The sequence below is a fragment of the Podarcis vaucheri genome (genome assembly GCF_965113315.1).
Source record: "Podarcis vaucheri genome assembly, chromosome: Z".
Classification (NCBI taxonomy): domain Eukaryota; kingdom Metazoa; phylum Chordata; class Lepidosauria; order Squamata; family Lacertidae; genus Podarcis; species Podarcis vaucheri.
Window position 1 is genome coordinate 24,233,115 of NC_138758.1, and position 13,972 is coordinate 24,247,086.

The window sequence follows — 13,972 nt, forward strand, 5'->3', positions numbered from 1 at the left end:
GACGTTTCCTAAAGTGACCAGCACATAAGCAGATGGTACAAACAGTCCTATAAAAATGCTTATGTATTAGTACAGTGGTGCCTCGCAAGACGAAAAGAATCCATTCCGTGATTCTCTTTGTCTAGCAGTTTTTTCGTCTTGCGAAGCAAGCCCATTGGCGGATTAGAGGATTAGCGCTATTAGCGCTTTTTAGCGGCTTACCAGCTTATTGGATCAGCTGATAAGTGGCTTAGCAGCTTAGAAAAGGGGGGGGAACCCCGCAGGAACTCGCAAGACATTTTCGTCTTGCGAAGCAAGCCCATAGGAGATTCGTTTTACGAAGCACCTCCAAAACAGAAAACTCTTTCGTCTAGCGAGTTTTCCGTCTTGCGAGGCATTCGTCTTGCGGGGCACCACTGTATACTTAATGAATGATGCTGCAGAATCACAGAACAGCATGGAGTATGATTCTTTTATATGTACAAGATACATATTTTTGCAAATAATTAGTCAGCCTTTAAAAAAAAACCAACAACCCCACAACATTACACAAGCAGCTCAGATGTAAGTGGTGGCTCGATACAAGATACAATGTGGGAAAAGCTCAATCAGGTTGGAACTGTGAAATTCTCTGTATACATCCACTTAAAACCATTTTCTCCTCCATCCCTAGAGCAAAGGCTGATCTAGCTCAGCACGGTGCTTCTCATATAAGCAATGGCAAATAAACAGCAGTTTGAACAGTGAACGTACTGTTTTATTATGCTCTGCCATTGCTTCTGGTTGGCTTTATGAAACATCAGAAAATCTAGAAACCCATATAAATATCCATATGCAGGAAAACACATCTGTATAACCACCCTCAATCATGATCTACATGTAGCCTCAATGCTTTTTATGGTGGCAGTGAGATTGCATCCTGGGGTTTTGTTAAGTATCTGATTATTTCTTAAATTTGTATACTGCCCTTCTTCTGGGCAGCATAAAAAGATAAAAACATAAAACACATAATAAAAACAAGAACAAAACAAATTAGCCCTCTTCCACAAACATGTTTAAAAGGATGTAGGATGTTAATCAGCTTGGCAGAAGAGGAACATTCTCACCTGGCACCTAAAGATGTATATAATGAAGGTGCCAGGTAAGCCTCCCAGGGGAGAGCATTCCACAAATGAGGAACCACAGAAGAAAAAGCCCATTGCCATCCTCCAGACTTCTCATAGAGGAGGCGTATGAAAAAGGGCTACAATGGTGATTACAGGGTCTGGATAGGTTAACATAGAGAGAGGCAGTTCTTGAGGTATTGTGGTCCTGAGCCATTTAAGGCTTTATAGGTCAAAACCAGCACTTTGAATTGGGCTCGGAAACTAATTAGCAGCCAGTGCTGTCAGACCAGGATTGGTATAATATGCTCAAACAATCTTGCCTCAGTGAACAACCTGACTGCTGAATTTGGCACCAGCTGAAGTTTCTAACCTGCCTTCAGAGGGAACCCTACATATAACATGTTGCAGTGATCTAAGCTAGAGGTTACTAGAACACAGACAAAGAAGCTAGACTATTATTGTCCAGAGTGCAGCCAGGCCAACAGCTGAAGGCAATGGAAGGCACTCTACGCCACTGAGGCCACCTGAGTCTCAAGCGACAGCAACGCAACAGCAAAGGATCCAGTAGTATCCCCAAGCTAGGTACCTACTATCAAGAGCAGGCAACCTTCCAACCATCCAGTCTAGGGAACCCTCCACTATCAGTGCCTCAATCTTATCTGCATTGAGCTTCAGTGTGTTGGTTCTCATCCCGTCCATTACCAAGGCAAGACAACAGTCCAGCACATCCATTACCTCCCCTGCAGATGTAAAGGAGAAGTAGAGCTGTGTGTCATCAGCATATTGCTGACAACATACTCCAAAATTCCCGATGACCCCACTCAGTGGTTTCATGTAGATGTTAAACAACACAGGGGATAAAATTGAACCCTGAGGAACTCCACATTGAAGACTCCATGGAACTGAATAACACTCACAAGCACCACCCTTTTGAAACAACCATCCAAGTAAGACTGGAACCACCACAAAGTGGTGCCACTCACCCCTAACTTGGATAGACACTCCAAAAGGATACCATGGTCAATGGTTTCTAAAGCGGCTGAGGGTTCTAGAAGAATTAACAGGGACACATTTTCTCCACCCCAGTGCAATTCCTATGCTAGAACTGGGCCTAAACCCTGACTGAAATGGATCTAGAAAATTAGTTGAGTTGGGCTCTCCACAACCCTAGTGAAGTATACGCATTTCCACTCTCATATGTTGGCCCTGTATCTATGCTCTCCCTCTCTCTGAACAAATTGACCTCCTTTTTAATTACAGTTACTCCCCCAAACATTGTAATTCATTAGCTTGATTACTGAATTGCATGGCCCAAGTTGTTTTAACATATTGCCACTTAATCACTGTTCAATTTAGTAATTCATTAAATGCACACTAATGTGTTATTCTTTTGTTATAATATGTCAATTAATAAGTCCAGTAACTCAATAATTCACCCATTCATTAATCCTTTAATACAAAAAGACAGATTATAAAATTAATTTCATCAAGATAGCATGCTACTAGTATATAATTAATTGATAATGCTATCAGAATTCATTATATACTATAGTCTACCCCAATTTATTCAGCTACTAATTCATTCATTAATGCTAGATCAATGTATCAGTTCATAAATTAGTCAAATTAGAGTTTCATTGGGAAAACAAGATCACAAGCAAGTCTCTCTGTTTTACTTGATTAGGTTCTATATTATGATCTTGAAAATAAAGGTTTGCAATTCCATTTTAACCTTCCTTTCTTTCATAACCCAGATCTGTAAAGTTACAGGGAAATAATTAAACCAGTAAAAGAAAGTGCCAACTAAATTTGTAATTTGCTTACAGTTTTACCAAGTCCCATTTCTTCTTTGCTCCCCTCCAACACAACCAGCTTACAAAAATGAAATCCACTACAGCATCCAATTGGAAAGTGTCATTAGATATAATTCAGTCTATACTAGTTTCACCCTCAAACTGTGTGTGCATTAGATTAGGGGGCCTTGCAATGATTTGAGCCATCCTGCCACATCTTCTCTATCCACTTCTAGAACCAAGAGGTCTTGTTTTTTTATCTGATTGTGCACCTGAAAGCAAGGTTTCAGTTGGAGGGTTGGAGACATCACATCTTGAAATGAATACGTTCCCCTAGTTCAATACATGTATTCTGTGTACATGATTGAAGCTAGGGAGAGGGCAGGAGATGGTACCTATTAATACTGAGACCCTTTCACAACCAAATAATATAAAGAGATGTGTGTTAGAAACAGCATCTTCTTTCTTCTCAAGGGAGTATCTTCTCAACAAAGACAAAGGCTCAACAGAAACTGAAAAATCATGACAGATTCATCTGGGCATTGATAGCCAAAGGTCCAACATGCAAGTCTTTCATCCTGAATGATTCTGTAAGTCTTGAACCAGGGAGTCAGGGCCCAGGCACCTTTCCCCCTGCATAGTTCTCAGACTGGGGAATTATTGCCCAGATCTCTGGCTGCAGGAGAGTGCGACTCAAGTAGGTGAGCAGATCTAGAACTACAGCTCTTTATTTCAGCCCAAGGCCACAAGACAAGAGGAACCACAATAGAGGATTATGAGTGTCTATATAATTCTTGCCCCAAAATGTGTTCTTCAATGAGGACCAGTGCTGGATCTACACATTTTCCTGTAGAGGGCAAAAGCTGCACTGCTGCCTCCTATCACCACCACGGTTGAGAGAAGGAAGCATGTGCAGGTTGACTTGTCTCAGTGGTGGCCACAGTAGCAACACAAGGAAGGGCTGACCAAGGAGCGAAGGGGAGCCCACCCTGCTTCCCTTTGGGAGGGGCATTGAAAAACAAGGGACAATTTACATAAATGCTGGTCCTAGCAACTCTCACGAGACCCCTGTTCCAGGCTGGCACTTACCTTGCCAGTTCACCTGCCTGCTGTGCTCCTTCTTTCCTGCTCGCTTGTGGTGGCAGTGGGGCCTCTTTTGCACCTCCTCACCTTCCTCTTCCTGGGGTGGCCAAGCAGACCAGCCTTTCTATAGTCACTCACCTCTTCCTGTAAGGTATGTGTGGGCTGTAGCCAGCCACAACATGTGGTCATCAAGGCCTGGCTCCTTTACATTCCTGCTGGCCCAAAGAGAAAAGAGAGGTGCACAGCAGCCAAGGCACAGGCTTGGTGACTCCTTACGTGTTCCAGCCAGATTCATCTTATTAGAATAGGTGGGTGGCTATTCACCCACCTCTTCTAATAAGTGGGACCTGGCTGGAATGTAGTCAGTAAGTGTGTGCTATGGCAGTGACACTTCTTTCTTTTCTCTCACCTACACAGGATGCTGTTTTGCCACCCCCTAACCAGCCACCTGGTACACATGCTCCCTTTTGCACCCACCATGATCCAGTGAAATACTTTTCAGATGGAGGTACAGCACAGGCTATCTTGCATCTGGCCTCTAGCCTTTCTTAGTCTATGTCCCTGTCTTTGGTTCTCATCTGCCCAACCTAGCTTGTTTTGATGATATCTCTGCCTCTGGTTCTTGTTTATAGGATTCAGTGCCTGATCTTCAGCCCATACATGTCCACATATTTTTGCTCTGTGGCTCATATGACTCTCAGTTGCAGCCTGTCAAGTAGACTGCCAGGCCCCAGGCTAACAGACCCTGAAGCTTAGCTTTTACCTTTCATATTCATGGAATGAATATGATACTTCTGAACATAATGTCACCTCAGATTTCCATTCAGCACACCCTGCAGGACTTTAGCTTTCATTAGTGTTAAAACTGTGAAAATATTTCAAAAATATTGGGATGCATTCAGAAGCAATTGAGAAAATCAGACATGCACACCGTGGCAAAAAATACCAAGGCAAAAATAGGCATGAAAATTCAGCCTCCGAGGCAAATGGATACACACACTTTTTCTTTTTCTTTTTTTAAGGAATCACTCTCCTTTCAAATCTGTCTGTGTTAGGTAAGCTTTGCTTTGCCAAATACCCCTCACTTTAAAACATAGCTTCTTATCTTAAATATTTTGTTTTTCCCAATAGCACAGAACAGACTTTGGGAGATTCAGTTCATATACAAATATATTTATTTTCTGATCCTTGGAACCAAGATAGGCTGGAGAAATTCAGGACTGAATCTCTGCAGATGTTTATTCAGACTTCTGAAAAGCTTAATGCAACATAAAATGGCCTGCAGCCTTCTAAGAAGGGTTACAAGACTTCATTTGCTCACTGTGCTTTCTGGACTTAACCATATCTGGTTAATCCTAACCATATCTACTCAGAACTAAGTCCTGCCATGGGCTTACTCCCAAGTAACTGGGGTAAGGATTACAGCTTACACCTTGGTACATTCTTACCCAAATATTTACAATTCTCTCTCCTTTTCTATCTTTTCCCACTCAATTCTGGCTTGTTCGACACTGATAGCTCTCTAGTACAACTTCCTTCAGAGCTACAATCTATCATGAAATGAATGCTCCAGCATTTGATTTTCTGCAACACTCATGCAGAATGTTAACTTAAATAACGTCCTCCCCATAGATCGATTCTGTATTTGGCGTTGATTTTTTATTTTATTTTTTAGGCTTCTGACAAGCAAGGAAGGTAAAAGTGAGCCAAGCAAAAGAAAACAACAACAACAATCCTCCCTAAAGGAGAGTGTTTCAAAAAGTTCCTTTTTGGAAACAATAGATGAAAAAATCTTTTCCAAGAAAAAGACAACATTCCTGAAGCAATTTGTTTTAGTGAAGAAAAACATACCACAAGCATACAAATATTAAATGCTTGGAGAACTGCAGATTTATGTGTGTGTATCTATGTATCTGTATCTATATATCTACCGTACATGCATACAAAGTCTTTTGTATTGGCAAACACATACTTTGATTCGGTGGTGAGAAGGGAACAGATGGAGTAGAGGAGGCTTATCTTTTTATGTGTCCTGCTTTCAAGTTTTCTCCTCATACCTTTCCCTGGATGTGACATTTGAGGAGCAATAAATACAGAGAGCTTCTCACTTCTGTAGCTCCACTTCTTCAGATCAAAAGAAATGCCTGCTGGATCAGGCCAGTGGCCCATCTGGTCCACTCCTCTGTTACCAACCAGAGATACCCATGGAATTCCCACAAGAAGGACAACAGCACTCTCCTCACTTCCCAGCTTCATGAAGTAAGATGAGTCCCTATATCCTTCCCACCCCTCCCACCTGAAAGCAGACTAAAAAAGTGAGATGGATAGATATAGCAACCCCACACCCTTTTTTTCAAGACCATGCACCAAGAGTTACATGCTCATAGATGTTTTGGCATTCCAATCTGGTTGCAGAAGTTTCATTCATGTGTTTTTTGTTAGTTTCCTGCAACTGTGTGCTCAGTATCGAAGACCCAATTCTATGGAACACTCTCCTTACTGAGATCAGACCACTTCCCCAGGCCCACCCCAGCAACACTTGGTAAAGACTTCTTAAAATTTCAGTAGGCATTAAAGAATGGTCTTCCACAATCTTGTATTCGGTACACCCTTTTGCGCCCTGCTTTGAAATGACTGTCATGTGGTATAGAAATGTTTATATCAATGAAAGTTTACAATTTTAGAGTTGGCTTGGCATGTGTAGCAAATCCACCTATCAAATGCAAAATGTTTTAACGTTATTAACAGATGTAAAGAAGTAGTTTGTTAGCAGCTCATTTCCAGACTTCCACTTTGTCTCAAGTCTTTCATCTTCTCAGCAGCTGCCACAAAATCTGGCAATTAAGGGCAGGTTGCAATTGGTGGATAAAGCACCACTCTCTACAGCAAGAGTGAGGAACCTGTGGCACTCTGGAAGTTGTTGGGCTCCAGTGGTAATGCTGGTTAGGGCTGATGGGAGCTGGAATCCAACAACATTTTGAGGACAACAGTTTGCCCAGTGCTGCTCTGCTGACACAGAAGGATTCTTGGACCCCTGAAAAGTCAATCTGTCCTTCATTCTAAGGCCAGCAGGACAAGACTCATTAATGGACAATACCAAGAACTCTGTGTTCTTGTTTGACCCTCTACCTAACACAACACACCAAACCAAGGGCTCACCCACACTTCCACTTGTCCTGCCACTTTCCCCTGGGAAAACGTGCACCAAGCACCACTGTCTTACAGCTACAACATCCAATTATTATTATTTTTTTTTAATTCCCCCATCACCTCCACTACGGCTCTGCTTTGTGTAACAAGCTTTTCTTTTTGTGACATGTTGGTTGGTCCTAAGAAAGGCATAGCCCAACCATAAGCAAAACCATAAGCAAAATTGTATAAGTCAGAAGTTGCTGGCAATTGCTGTAATGATAGCTCACAGCTATCCAGCTCTTCCTCCACAAAAAAGATATGGAACAGAAGAATACACAGGAAAAAGATTCCATATGATGTAGGGATAGCAAGCAATTTAAGTGGCTGATTACCATATGATTAAAAAGTTATTAAGAGTATTCCTTTTAATAAAAACTGATTTTTTAAAAAATACCTTGAGTGGGTTCATCAACAGCTTTTCTTTTTCTGCTGTGGCTGTTGTAATTCATTCTGAGTTCTTGGCCATATTCATTAAGCGTTTCTCTGGACTCATAAGACTGTCTTGCCTTTCTTCCATCCTCACTTTCATCAGATGAGCTTGTGTAAGCTAGATCCATTTCATGCTTAGCTTTCGACAGTGGCTGGTAGGGTTTACAATCCATTTGCTCCATCTCTGATTAAGTAGGCCAAAATCGTAAAAACAATGTATTGAGGCTCCTTACCGAAACAGTCCTGGAAGAGAAAAAAATGTTCAATGTAACTCTCTTCATTCAAGCATGGTAGTTGTTCAATCCCCCCCACACACACACAACAGCAATTGATTTGTCTAGCAGATTTAGTTAAGGGAAACTTAAAATGTTCTCAAAGGGAGCATAAACATTCTCCTAATGATCCCTTGTTTTGAAAGGTTTTAGCCAGTTAATTGTTGCAAGGAATTAAACAACAAGTTGTAAGAAATTGTAGTCAGAATAAACCTTGAGATGGAACCACTGAATTATACTGAGTGGGTTGATACAAGCATTTTATCTCACTATTTTTTAAAATATAAATAAACTTTTTAAAATATATATATATAATAATTACAGTAGTGGAATATAAAACTAAGTTTCACATCATACATAGGATATTCAGAGGAAGTGTTCATCAAGAAAACTAGCTTCCTCTCATCACTGCCAGTAGTGAATTTTGTACACCAATTCCAAAAGTGTAAGAAATAAAGTCGCCATATAGCAAAACACACATTCTGGGTCTTCTGACCTACCCGAGACATTTAAATTGTGGGTAATCTTCTCTGAAATTGCTACTGGGCACATATTATTGTACCAAAGTGTTAATTTTGGTTGCAAGATCATTGCAATGTTTTCCACCACTGTCCTGTCAAGATCAGCACCCATGCTATAATGTTATTAGGCATTTCAAGTCTGAATTACACCCATAGCCATCCCAGATATTTGACAAAGAAAGTTTGAGATAAGGTCATTACAATATCACTTTTACATCTATCAGAGTTCTCCCTATAAATGTCAGTCCAACATTTAGAAAACAGTGGGTCATTACTATCATAGATGCAAACAAACAAACAAGCAAACAAAAACTCTGCCCACACAATAAGAGTCTAGAAGTTATTCTAGAAATTTGTACCAGTATATGGTGCCATCTATGAATATGTGGATACTGATTTATATGGCTTAGGCAGCCATCAATTATTCTACTTACTTTCAGGAAGGGAAAGGGTGGTCCTGCCCACCACCAAAATGTGGCACCCAACAGATCAACCACCCCCCCCAAAAGAATGCAGCCCTTGAAAGAAAAAAATAGCTTCAAATATCTATAGAGTTTATCAGCTCCAGCCAAACATTCTTCAGAGGTAAGGTTCCATTGTAAATTGACCTAATAAGCTCTTCTACCGTCGAAACTGTGCCTCAGGAGAAATCCATAGTATAGGAACCAGCAGCTCCTTACAAATAGGAGTTATTAGCATGTCTGAAGATATATTGATGAAGCAATTGAATTCTAATCTTGAACCTTGTGGGAAGTCAAAGCGAAATGCACCAGTTGCTTTTTTATTTGTGATGTACCATTTAATTCCTACATGACACACATGGAAAATCAAATGCACGTGTTTCTTTTCTCAGAGGGGAGGAGTGGACCTGAACTGAACACATTCTCACTTCCAGTGCATTTATGAACAGGGAACTCTCCGACATAAACTTCTGTACAGTGACAAATGGCTGTACTTCTGTTGGTTCCAGATTACTTTTCTTCTAGAACACACACATAGAAAAACTACTGAGCTGCACACCCACCCACTCCTCAAACTTCTGAAATGAAACATAAGATATGTTGCACCTTAGAGCAGGGGTCCCAAACTGTTTTGGGCCCAAGGTCACATTTGGAAACCGCCACGAGGACTACGAAGTAACCATTTCACAGAAGAAAAACTGACAATACTCAGGCAATACACCTTCACAAGCACCTATATGTTCCTAATTTGGGAGCCTAGGAATGGAGGAAGTAAAATACAATATGTGGTTGAAGTAGGTCACCTACTTTAAAATAAGAGATACAACTTTCTGAACTAAACCCACAATATTTCAATTTCTACTAACTGAAAAGACAACCCTTAAAGCTCTCCTGCTCTTTTCTAAAGAATAATGTATTCCTGTCATGAGGTACATTAATGAATGCACAATAAGGGGAGGAGATCTATAGCTAAAAAGACATGCTAGGAATCCTTTGACTACACCACTTATACAAAAGACAAAATCTAACACTTGGGGATGTAATATAGATCTAACATAGTGTCCAAGGAGGGTGTTTGGGTTCACAAAGCAACGGACGGATAACACACCCGTATCTGCAGAAGTTTCCTCTTGAAAGAAGGTGAGACTTCTTTATTTTGAAATAAATGTACCTATTTTAATATAAAACAATCATCTAAAATTAAGCAAGATCGTGTTTAATTTTAGCTGCTGGGTCATTTAAAATATTGTTCATTCTCCCCTGCCCCTCCAGAACAAAGTCTCTAGAAAGCAAAATGAACAGAATGAAAATGATTCACACGAAATAAATTAGTCTGATGAAGTGCTACCCTTTTTGATCCATATGGTAGCATATGGCAAGGCAGGCAGAAAAAAAGATGTGTTACAGTATTTACTTTTCAGTTGTGGAACTCTGTATTGACTGTGGTGTGGCTTTCACTTTTCTATAATTAATTTCATCCTCATAAATGATATTCAACTAATAATGCATTGCATTTGCACCTTTAGATGCAAACTTAATCATGTCCCCCACCCCATTTCTATTCACAACAAACAGAATGCAATTAAAATCATCACCATCATCATCAACAACAAAATAGTTAAAACAGCATCTAGTATTAGTATTAGGAGAGTCATATAACATTAGTAACCACAACAGCCACAACCAAAGACCAAAAGAAAATCTCAATAGAAACAGTTAGGAAATTCCAGGAGAAACAGACAGGTATTTTAAAGCTGCAATCCTAATCCCATTTACACAAGAGTAAGACCCATTGAATTCAATACGACTAACATCTCAGTAGACATGGGTAGGATTACAATGTAGCTACTTGCGAAAGCCCTTCTATAACACTGGTCAACAACAAATTTGTTGTCTGCGTTTTTTCAGTTGATTTAGGACAAATCTGATGCACTGAATCCAAAAATCACATTGGTTTTGCTCAATCAGGTCAAGTTTTTGAGCTATGGCCACATGTCATTTTTTTTACGTTTTTGTTCACATGTATGCTTGTGTGGAGCATTTTAGAAGAAGTTGGTGGGGGTAAAATGCCATGTCGAATAATTGTTTTGATTGGAAATGATTATTTTAATGACAAGAAGTATTCAGGTCCGATAGTTCTGGGTGATCATGTCGAAAAGGGGTCAGTTTGAAGTCATAAAACCTCAAAATCTTCCATAAATTGGTGCAGCAAAGCATAATGTTGGGGGATCATAACTAAGTTAATGGGGCAGCTGCCCCACGAAGTATCCTGATCGTCAATCAGCATGTCGTCCTGTAGCTCATTGTGATGAAATTCCAGTGCCTATCTTTGGAGAACTTCCTGACATTAGTGACGAAGATGCCTCCCATGTTGAAGGACATGAAGAAGAAGAAGAAGTGGTTCTTGAAGATGATGCTCCACATCCATTTTCCCAAAAGGAGTTGAATGATCTAGTTCGCGACCTCAGCTTGTCAAAGGACTCTGCCGAACTGTTGGCATCCAGATTGAAGGGAAAAAACCTCCTTTCTGACAGTGCTCGCATCAGCTTCTTCCGCAACAGGCATCAATAGTACCTCCGTTTTTTCTCAGAAGAGAAGGACTTGGTGTACTGTGCAGATATTGTGCAACTTCTGCTCAAGCTTTGAGTGCCACAGCATGAACCCAAAGATTGGAGACTGTTCATTGACAGCAGCAAGCGATCACTGAAATGTGTTCTGCTACACAACGGCAACCAGTTTGCCTCTATACCCCTGGCTCACTCGAGTACACTGAAGGAGAACTATGAAGCAGTGAAGTATGTGCTGGAGAAAATTGGTTATGATCAGCATAAGTGGTTTATTTGTGTTGAACTGAAGATGGTGAACTTTTTGTTGGGACAACAGTCTGGCTTCACCAAGTACCCATGTTTTCTGTGCATGTGGGATAGTAGGGACCGTGCTCAGCATTACACGAAGAAAGACTGGCCTGTGCGGGAGGAATTGGTGCCTTGCAAAGAAAGCAACGTCATCAACGACCCTCTGGTGGACAGAGACAGAATACTCTTCCCACCGCTGCACATCAAGCTCAGCTTAATCAAGCAGTTCACCAAGGCTCTGGACAAGGATGGTGACTGCTTCACTTACTTGTGGCAGGCTTTTCCAGGATTGACCATGGAGAAGTTGAAAACTGGCATCTTTGACGGTCCTCAGATCCGTCAGCTCATCAGAGATCCAGAGTTCGGAAACTCAATGAATGAAGTGGAACTGGAAGCGTGGAAGGCATTTGTTCTGGTAGTGAAGAACTTTCTTGGCAATAATAAAGCCAAAAACTACGTAGAACTTGTCAACCACATGCTGACTGCTTTCGGAAACCTGGGCTGCAACATGAGCGTCAAGATGCACTACCTATTTTCACATATGGACTGGTTTCCTGAGAAACTGGGTTCAATGAGTGATGAGCAAGGGGAGAGATTCCATCAGGACATGAAAGAGATGGAGACCAGGTATCAGGGTCGCTGGGACGCATTCATGATGGCTGACTACTGTTGGACTCTGAAGAGAGACCTCCCTGCCACTGAGCATTCCAGGAGTTCCAAGAAACAGAAGTTCAAGCCCTGAAGTTTGAAAAATGGTGAAGCAACATGCAATTTACATGTACTTACCTTTATCAATGCCCACCATTCAGTTTACAGTAAACCTGACTTGATGGAGAGAAACGGATGCCATTTCCTGATTCAGCAGTGCAAAAATACCCTAAATCAGTTGTAGAAATCTAGACAACATTCAAAAAGTAAAAAATTGTTGCCCAGTGTAATTGGTGCTTGTCTCGTTGCCATAGGGCTCCATTGAGGAGAAGGGCAGGATATAAACTGAATAAATAAATAAAATAACAAGATGCGCACCATAATGGAAAAGGCCCTCTGTTGAGCCTTGGCAGCCAGACTTCAAGTAGATAGTAGAAGAGTCCAGAGGGTCCCTCCTGTAGACCTGGGCAGACCATACAGGAAAATGCAACCTTGAGCACAGGAAAACAACAAACTGAGCTACTTCCAGCTCCACCTTGAGGGTGAAGGAAGGGAAGGGAAAAAAAGAATTGCTGAACTTCTCTGGCCATGATTTTCCAACCCATGAAATGAGAATAATAATAATAATGCTTGCCTATCTCACAGAGGAACCAATGGTTTTAAACCACTCACCTTTCCCAATGAATGTCAGGGCTCTACAAAAGGCAAGGTACATCTTGCACTAAGCATGTGCTAGTAACGTCTCTCTAGAAACCTTAAGAAAAACTGAGGATAAATTGCTGTAAGTGTATGTATGAACATTAACCTGAAATCTTAATTTTATGGAACAATGGCTCTGAATAACAGAAAGGATAGAAGCCTGCCAAAAGCAAGATTATAAACTTGCATCTCCAAATGCGCCATGAGCCATTTAGGACTGAAGATGGTGGATTTTAATTAATCACTTCTTAGAGGTGCAGTGCTGTGATTCAGTAGCTGGGAATTAGACAGCTACAGTCCCCTGGTTTTGCTGCTGGGTGTGACTGGGTATAGCTGAAATGGAAACACAATTTCCAAAAGGTAGGGAGAGCTATAACCCCCACTCCTCATACCTATAAGAATAACAGAGGGAGTCTGCAAGTTTTCAAGAAGAATTCCAGTGGCCAGTCAGGGCAAAATAATTGACAGAAAAAGAAAATATACTTCAACCCCCTACCCCTCTCTCCCTTTAACAGTCACTAACAGTCTACATGTTTCAAGGAGGAATAGGGGGTGGGTGCCCTATCAGCTTTTTTTTTGGACTTCAGCTCCCATCATCTCTAATCTTTGGGAATGCTGCCTGGGGCTGATGGGAGTTGGAGTTGAATGGGGTCTAGAAAACCACAAATTCTCCACCCCAGTTAAAAAGGATGAACCACAGCTCAGTGTCTGAGCACATGCTTTCCACGTAGAGGGTGCAAGGTTCAGTCCCCAGCATCTCCAGAAACTGGGAAAGTCTGGAAGCCTAGCAAGCAGCTTTTAGTTGGAGTGGACTACACTGAGCAGAACAGACCAACAGTACAACTCTGTATAAATTAGCTTCCTGTGTGTCTGAATTCTCCACGTAAAAAGCTGTGGCAATACCTGAAGGTCTGCCAACATCAACCCCCCCCCC

At 41.2% G+C, this 13,972-nt stretch overlaps 1 protein-coding gene across 13 annotated transcripts in view; it reads right to left on the reverse strand.

The window, feature by feature from the left end:
- TENM1 (teneurin transmembrane protein 1) overlaps positions 1-13,972 on the reverse strand; it is a 392,346-nt gene that overhangs the window by 292,027 nt on the left and 86,347 nt on the right. For 12 of the 13 annotated variants that reach the window (XM_082208504.1, XM_082208503.1, XM_082208513.1 and 9 more), the window contains exon 2: positions 7,548-7,825. In XM_082208504.1, the coding sequence (XP_082064630.1) occupies positions 7,548-7,764 (217 nt within the window). In that variant the 5' untranslated portion in view covers positions 7,765-7,825. Of the gene's footprint in view, positions 1-7,547; positions 7,826-13,011; positions 13,031-13,972 lie in introns of those variants that run through there. The other variant, XM_082208508.1, reaches the window with a different exon arrangement.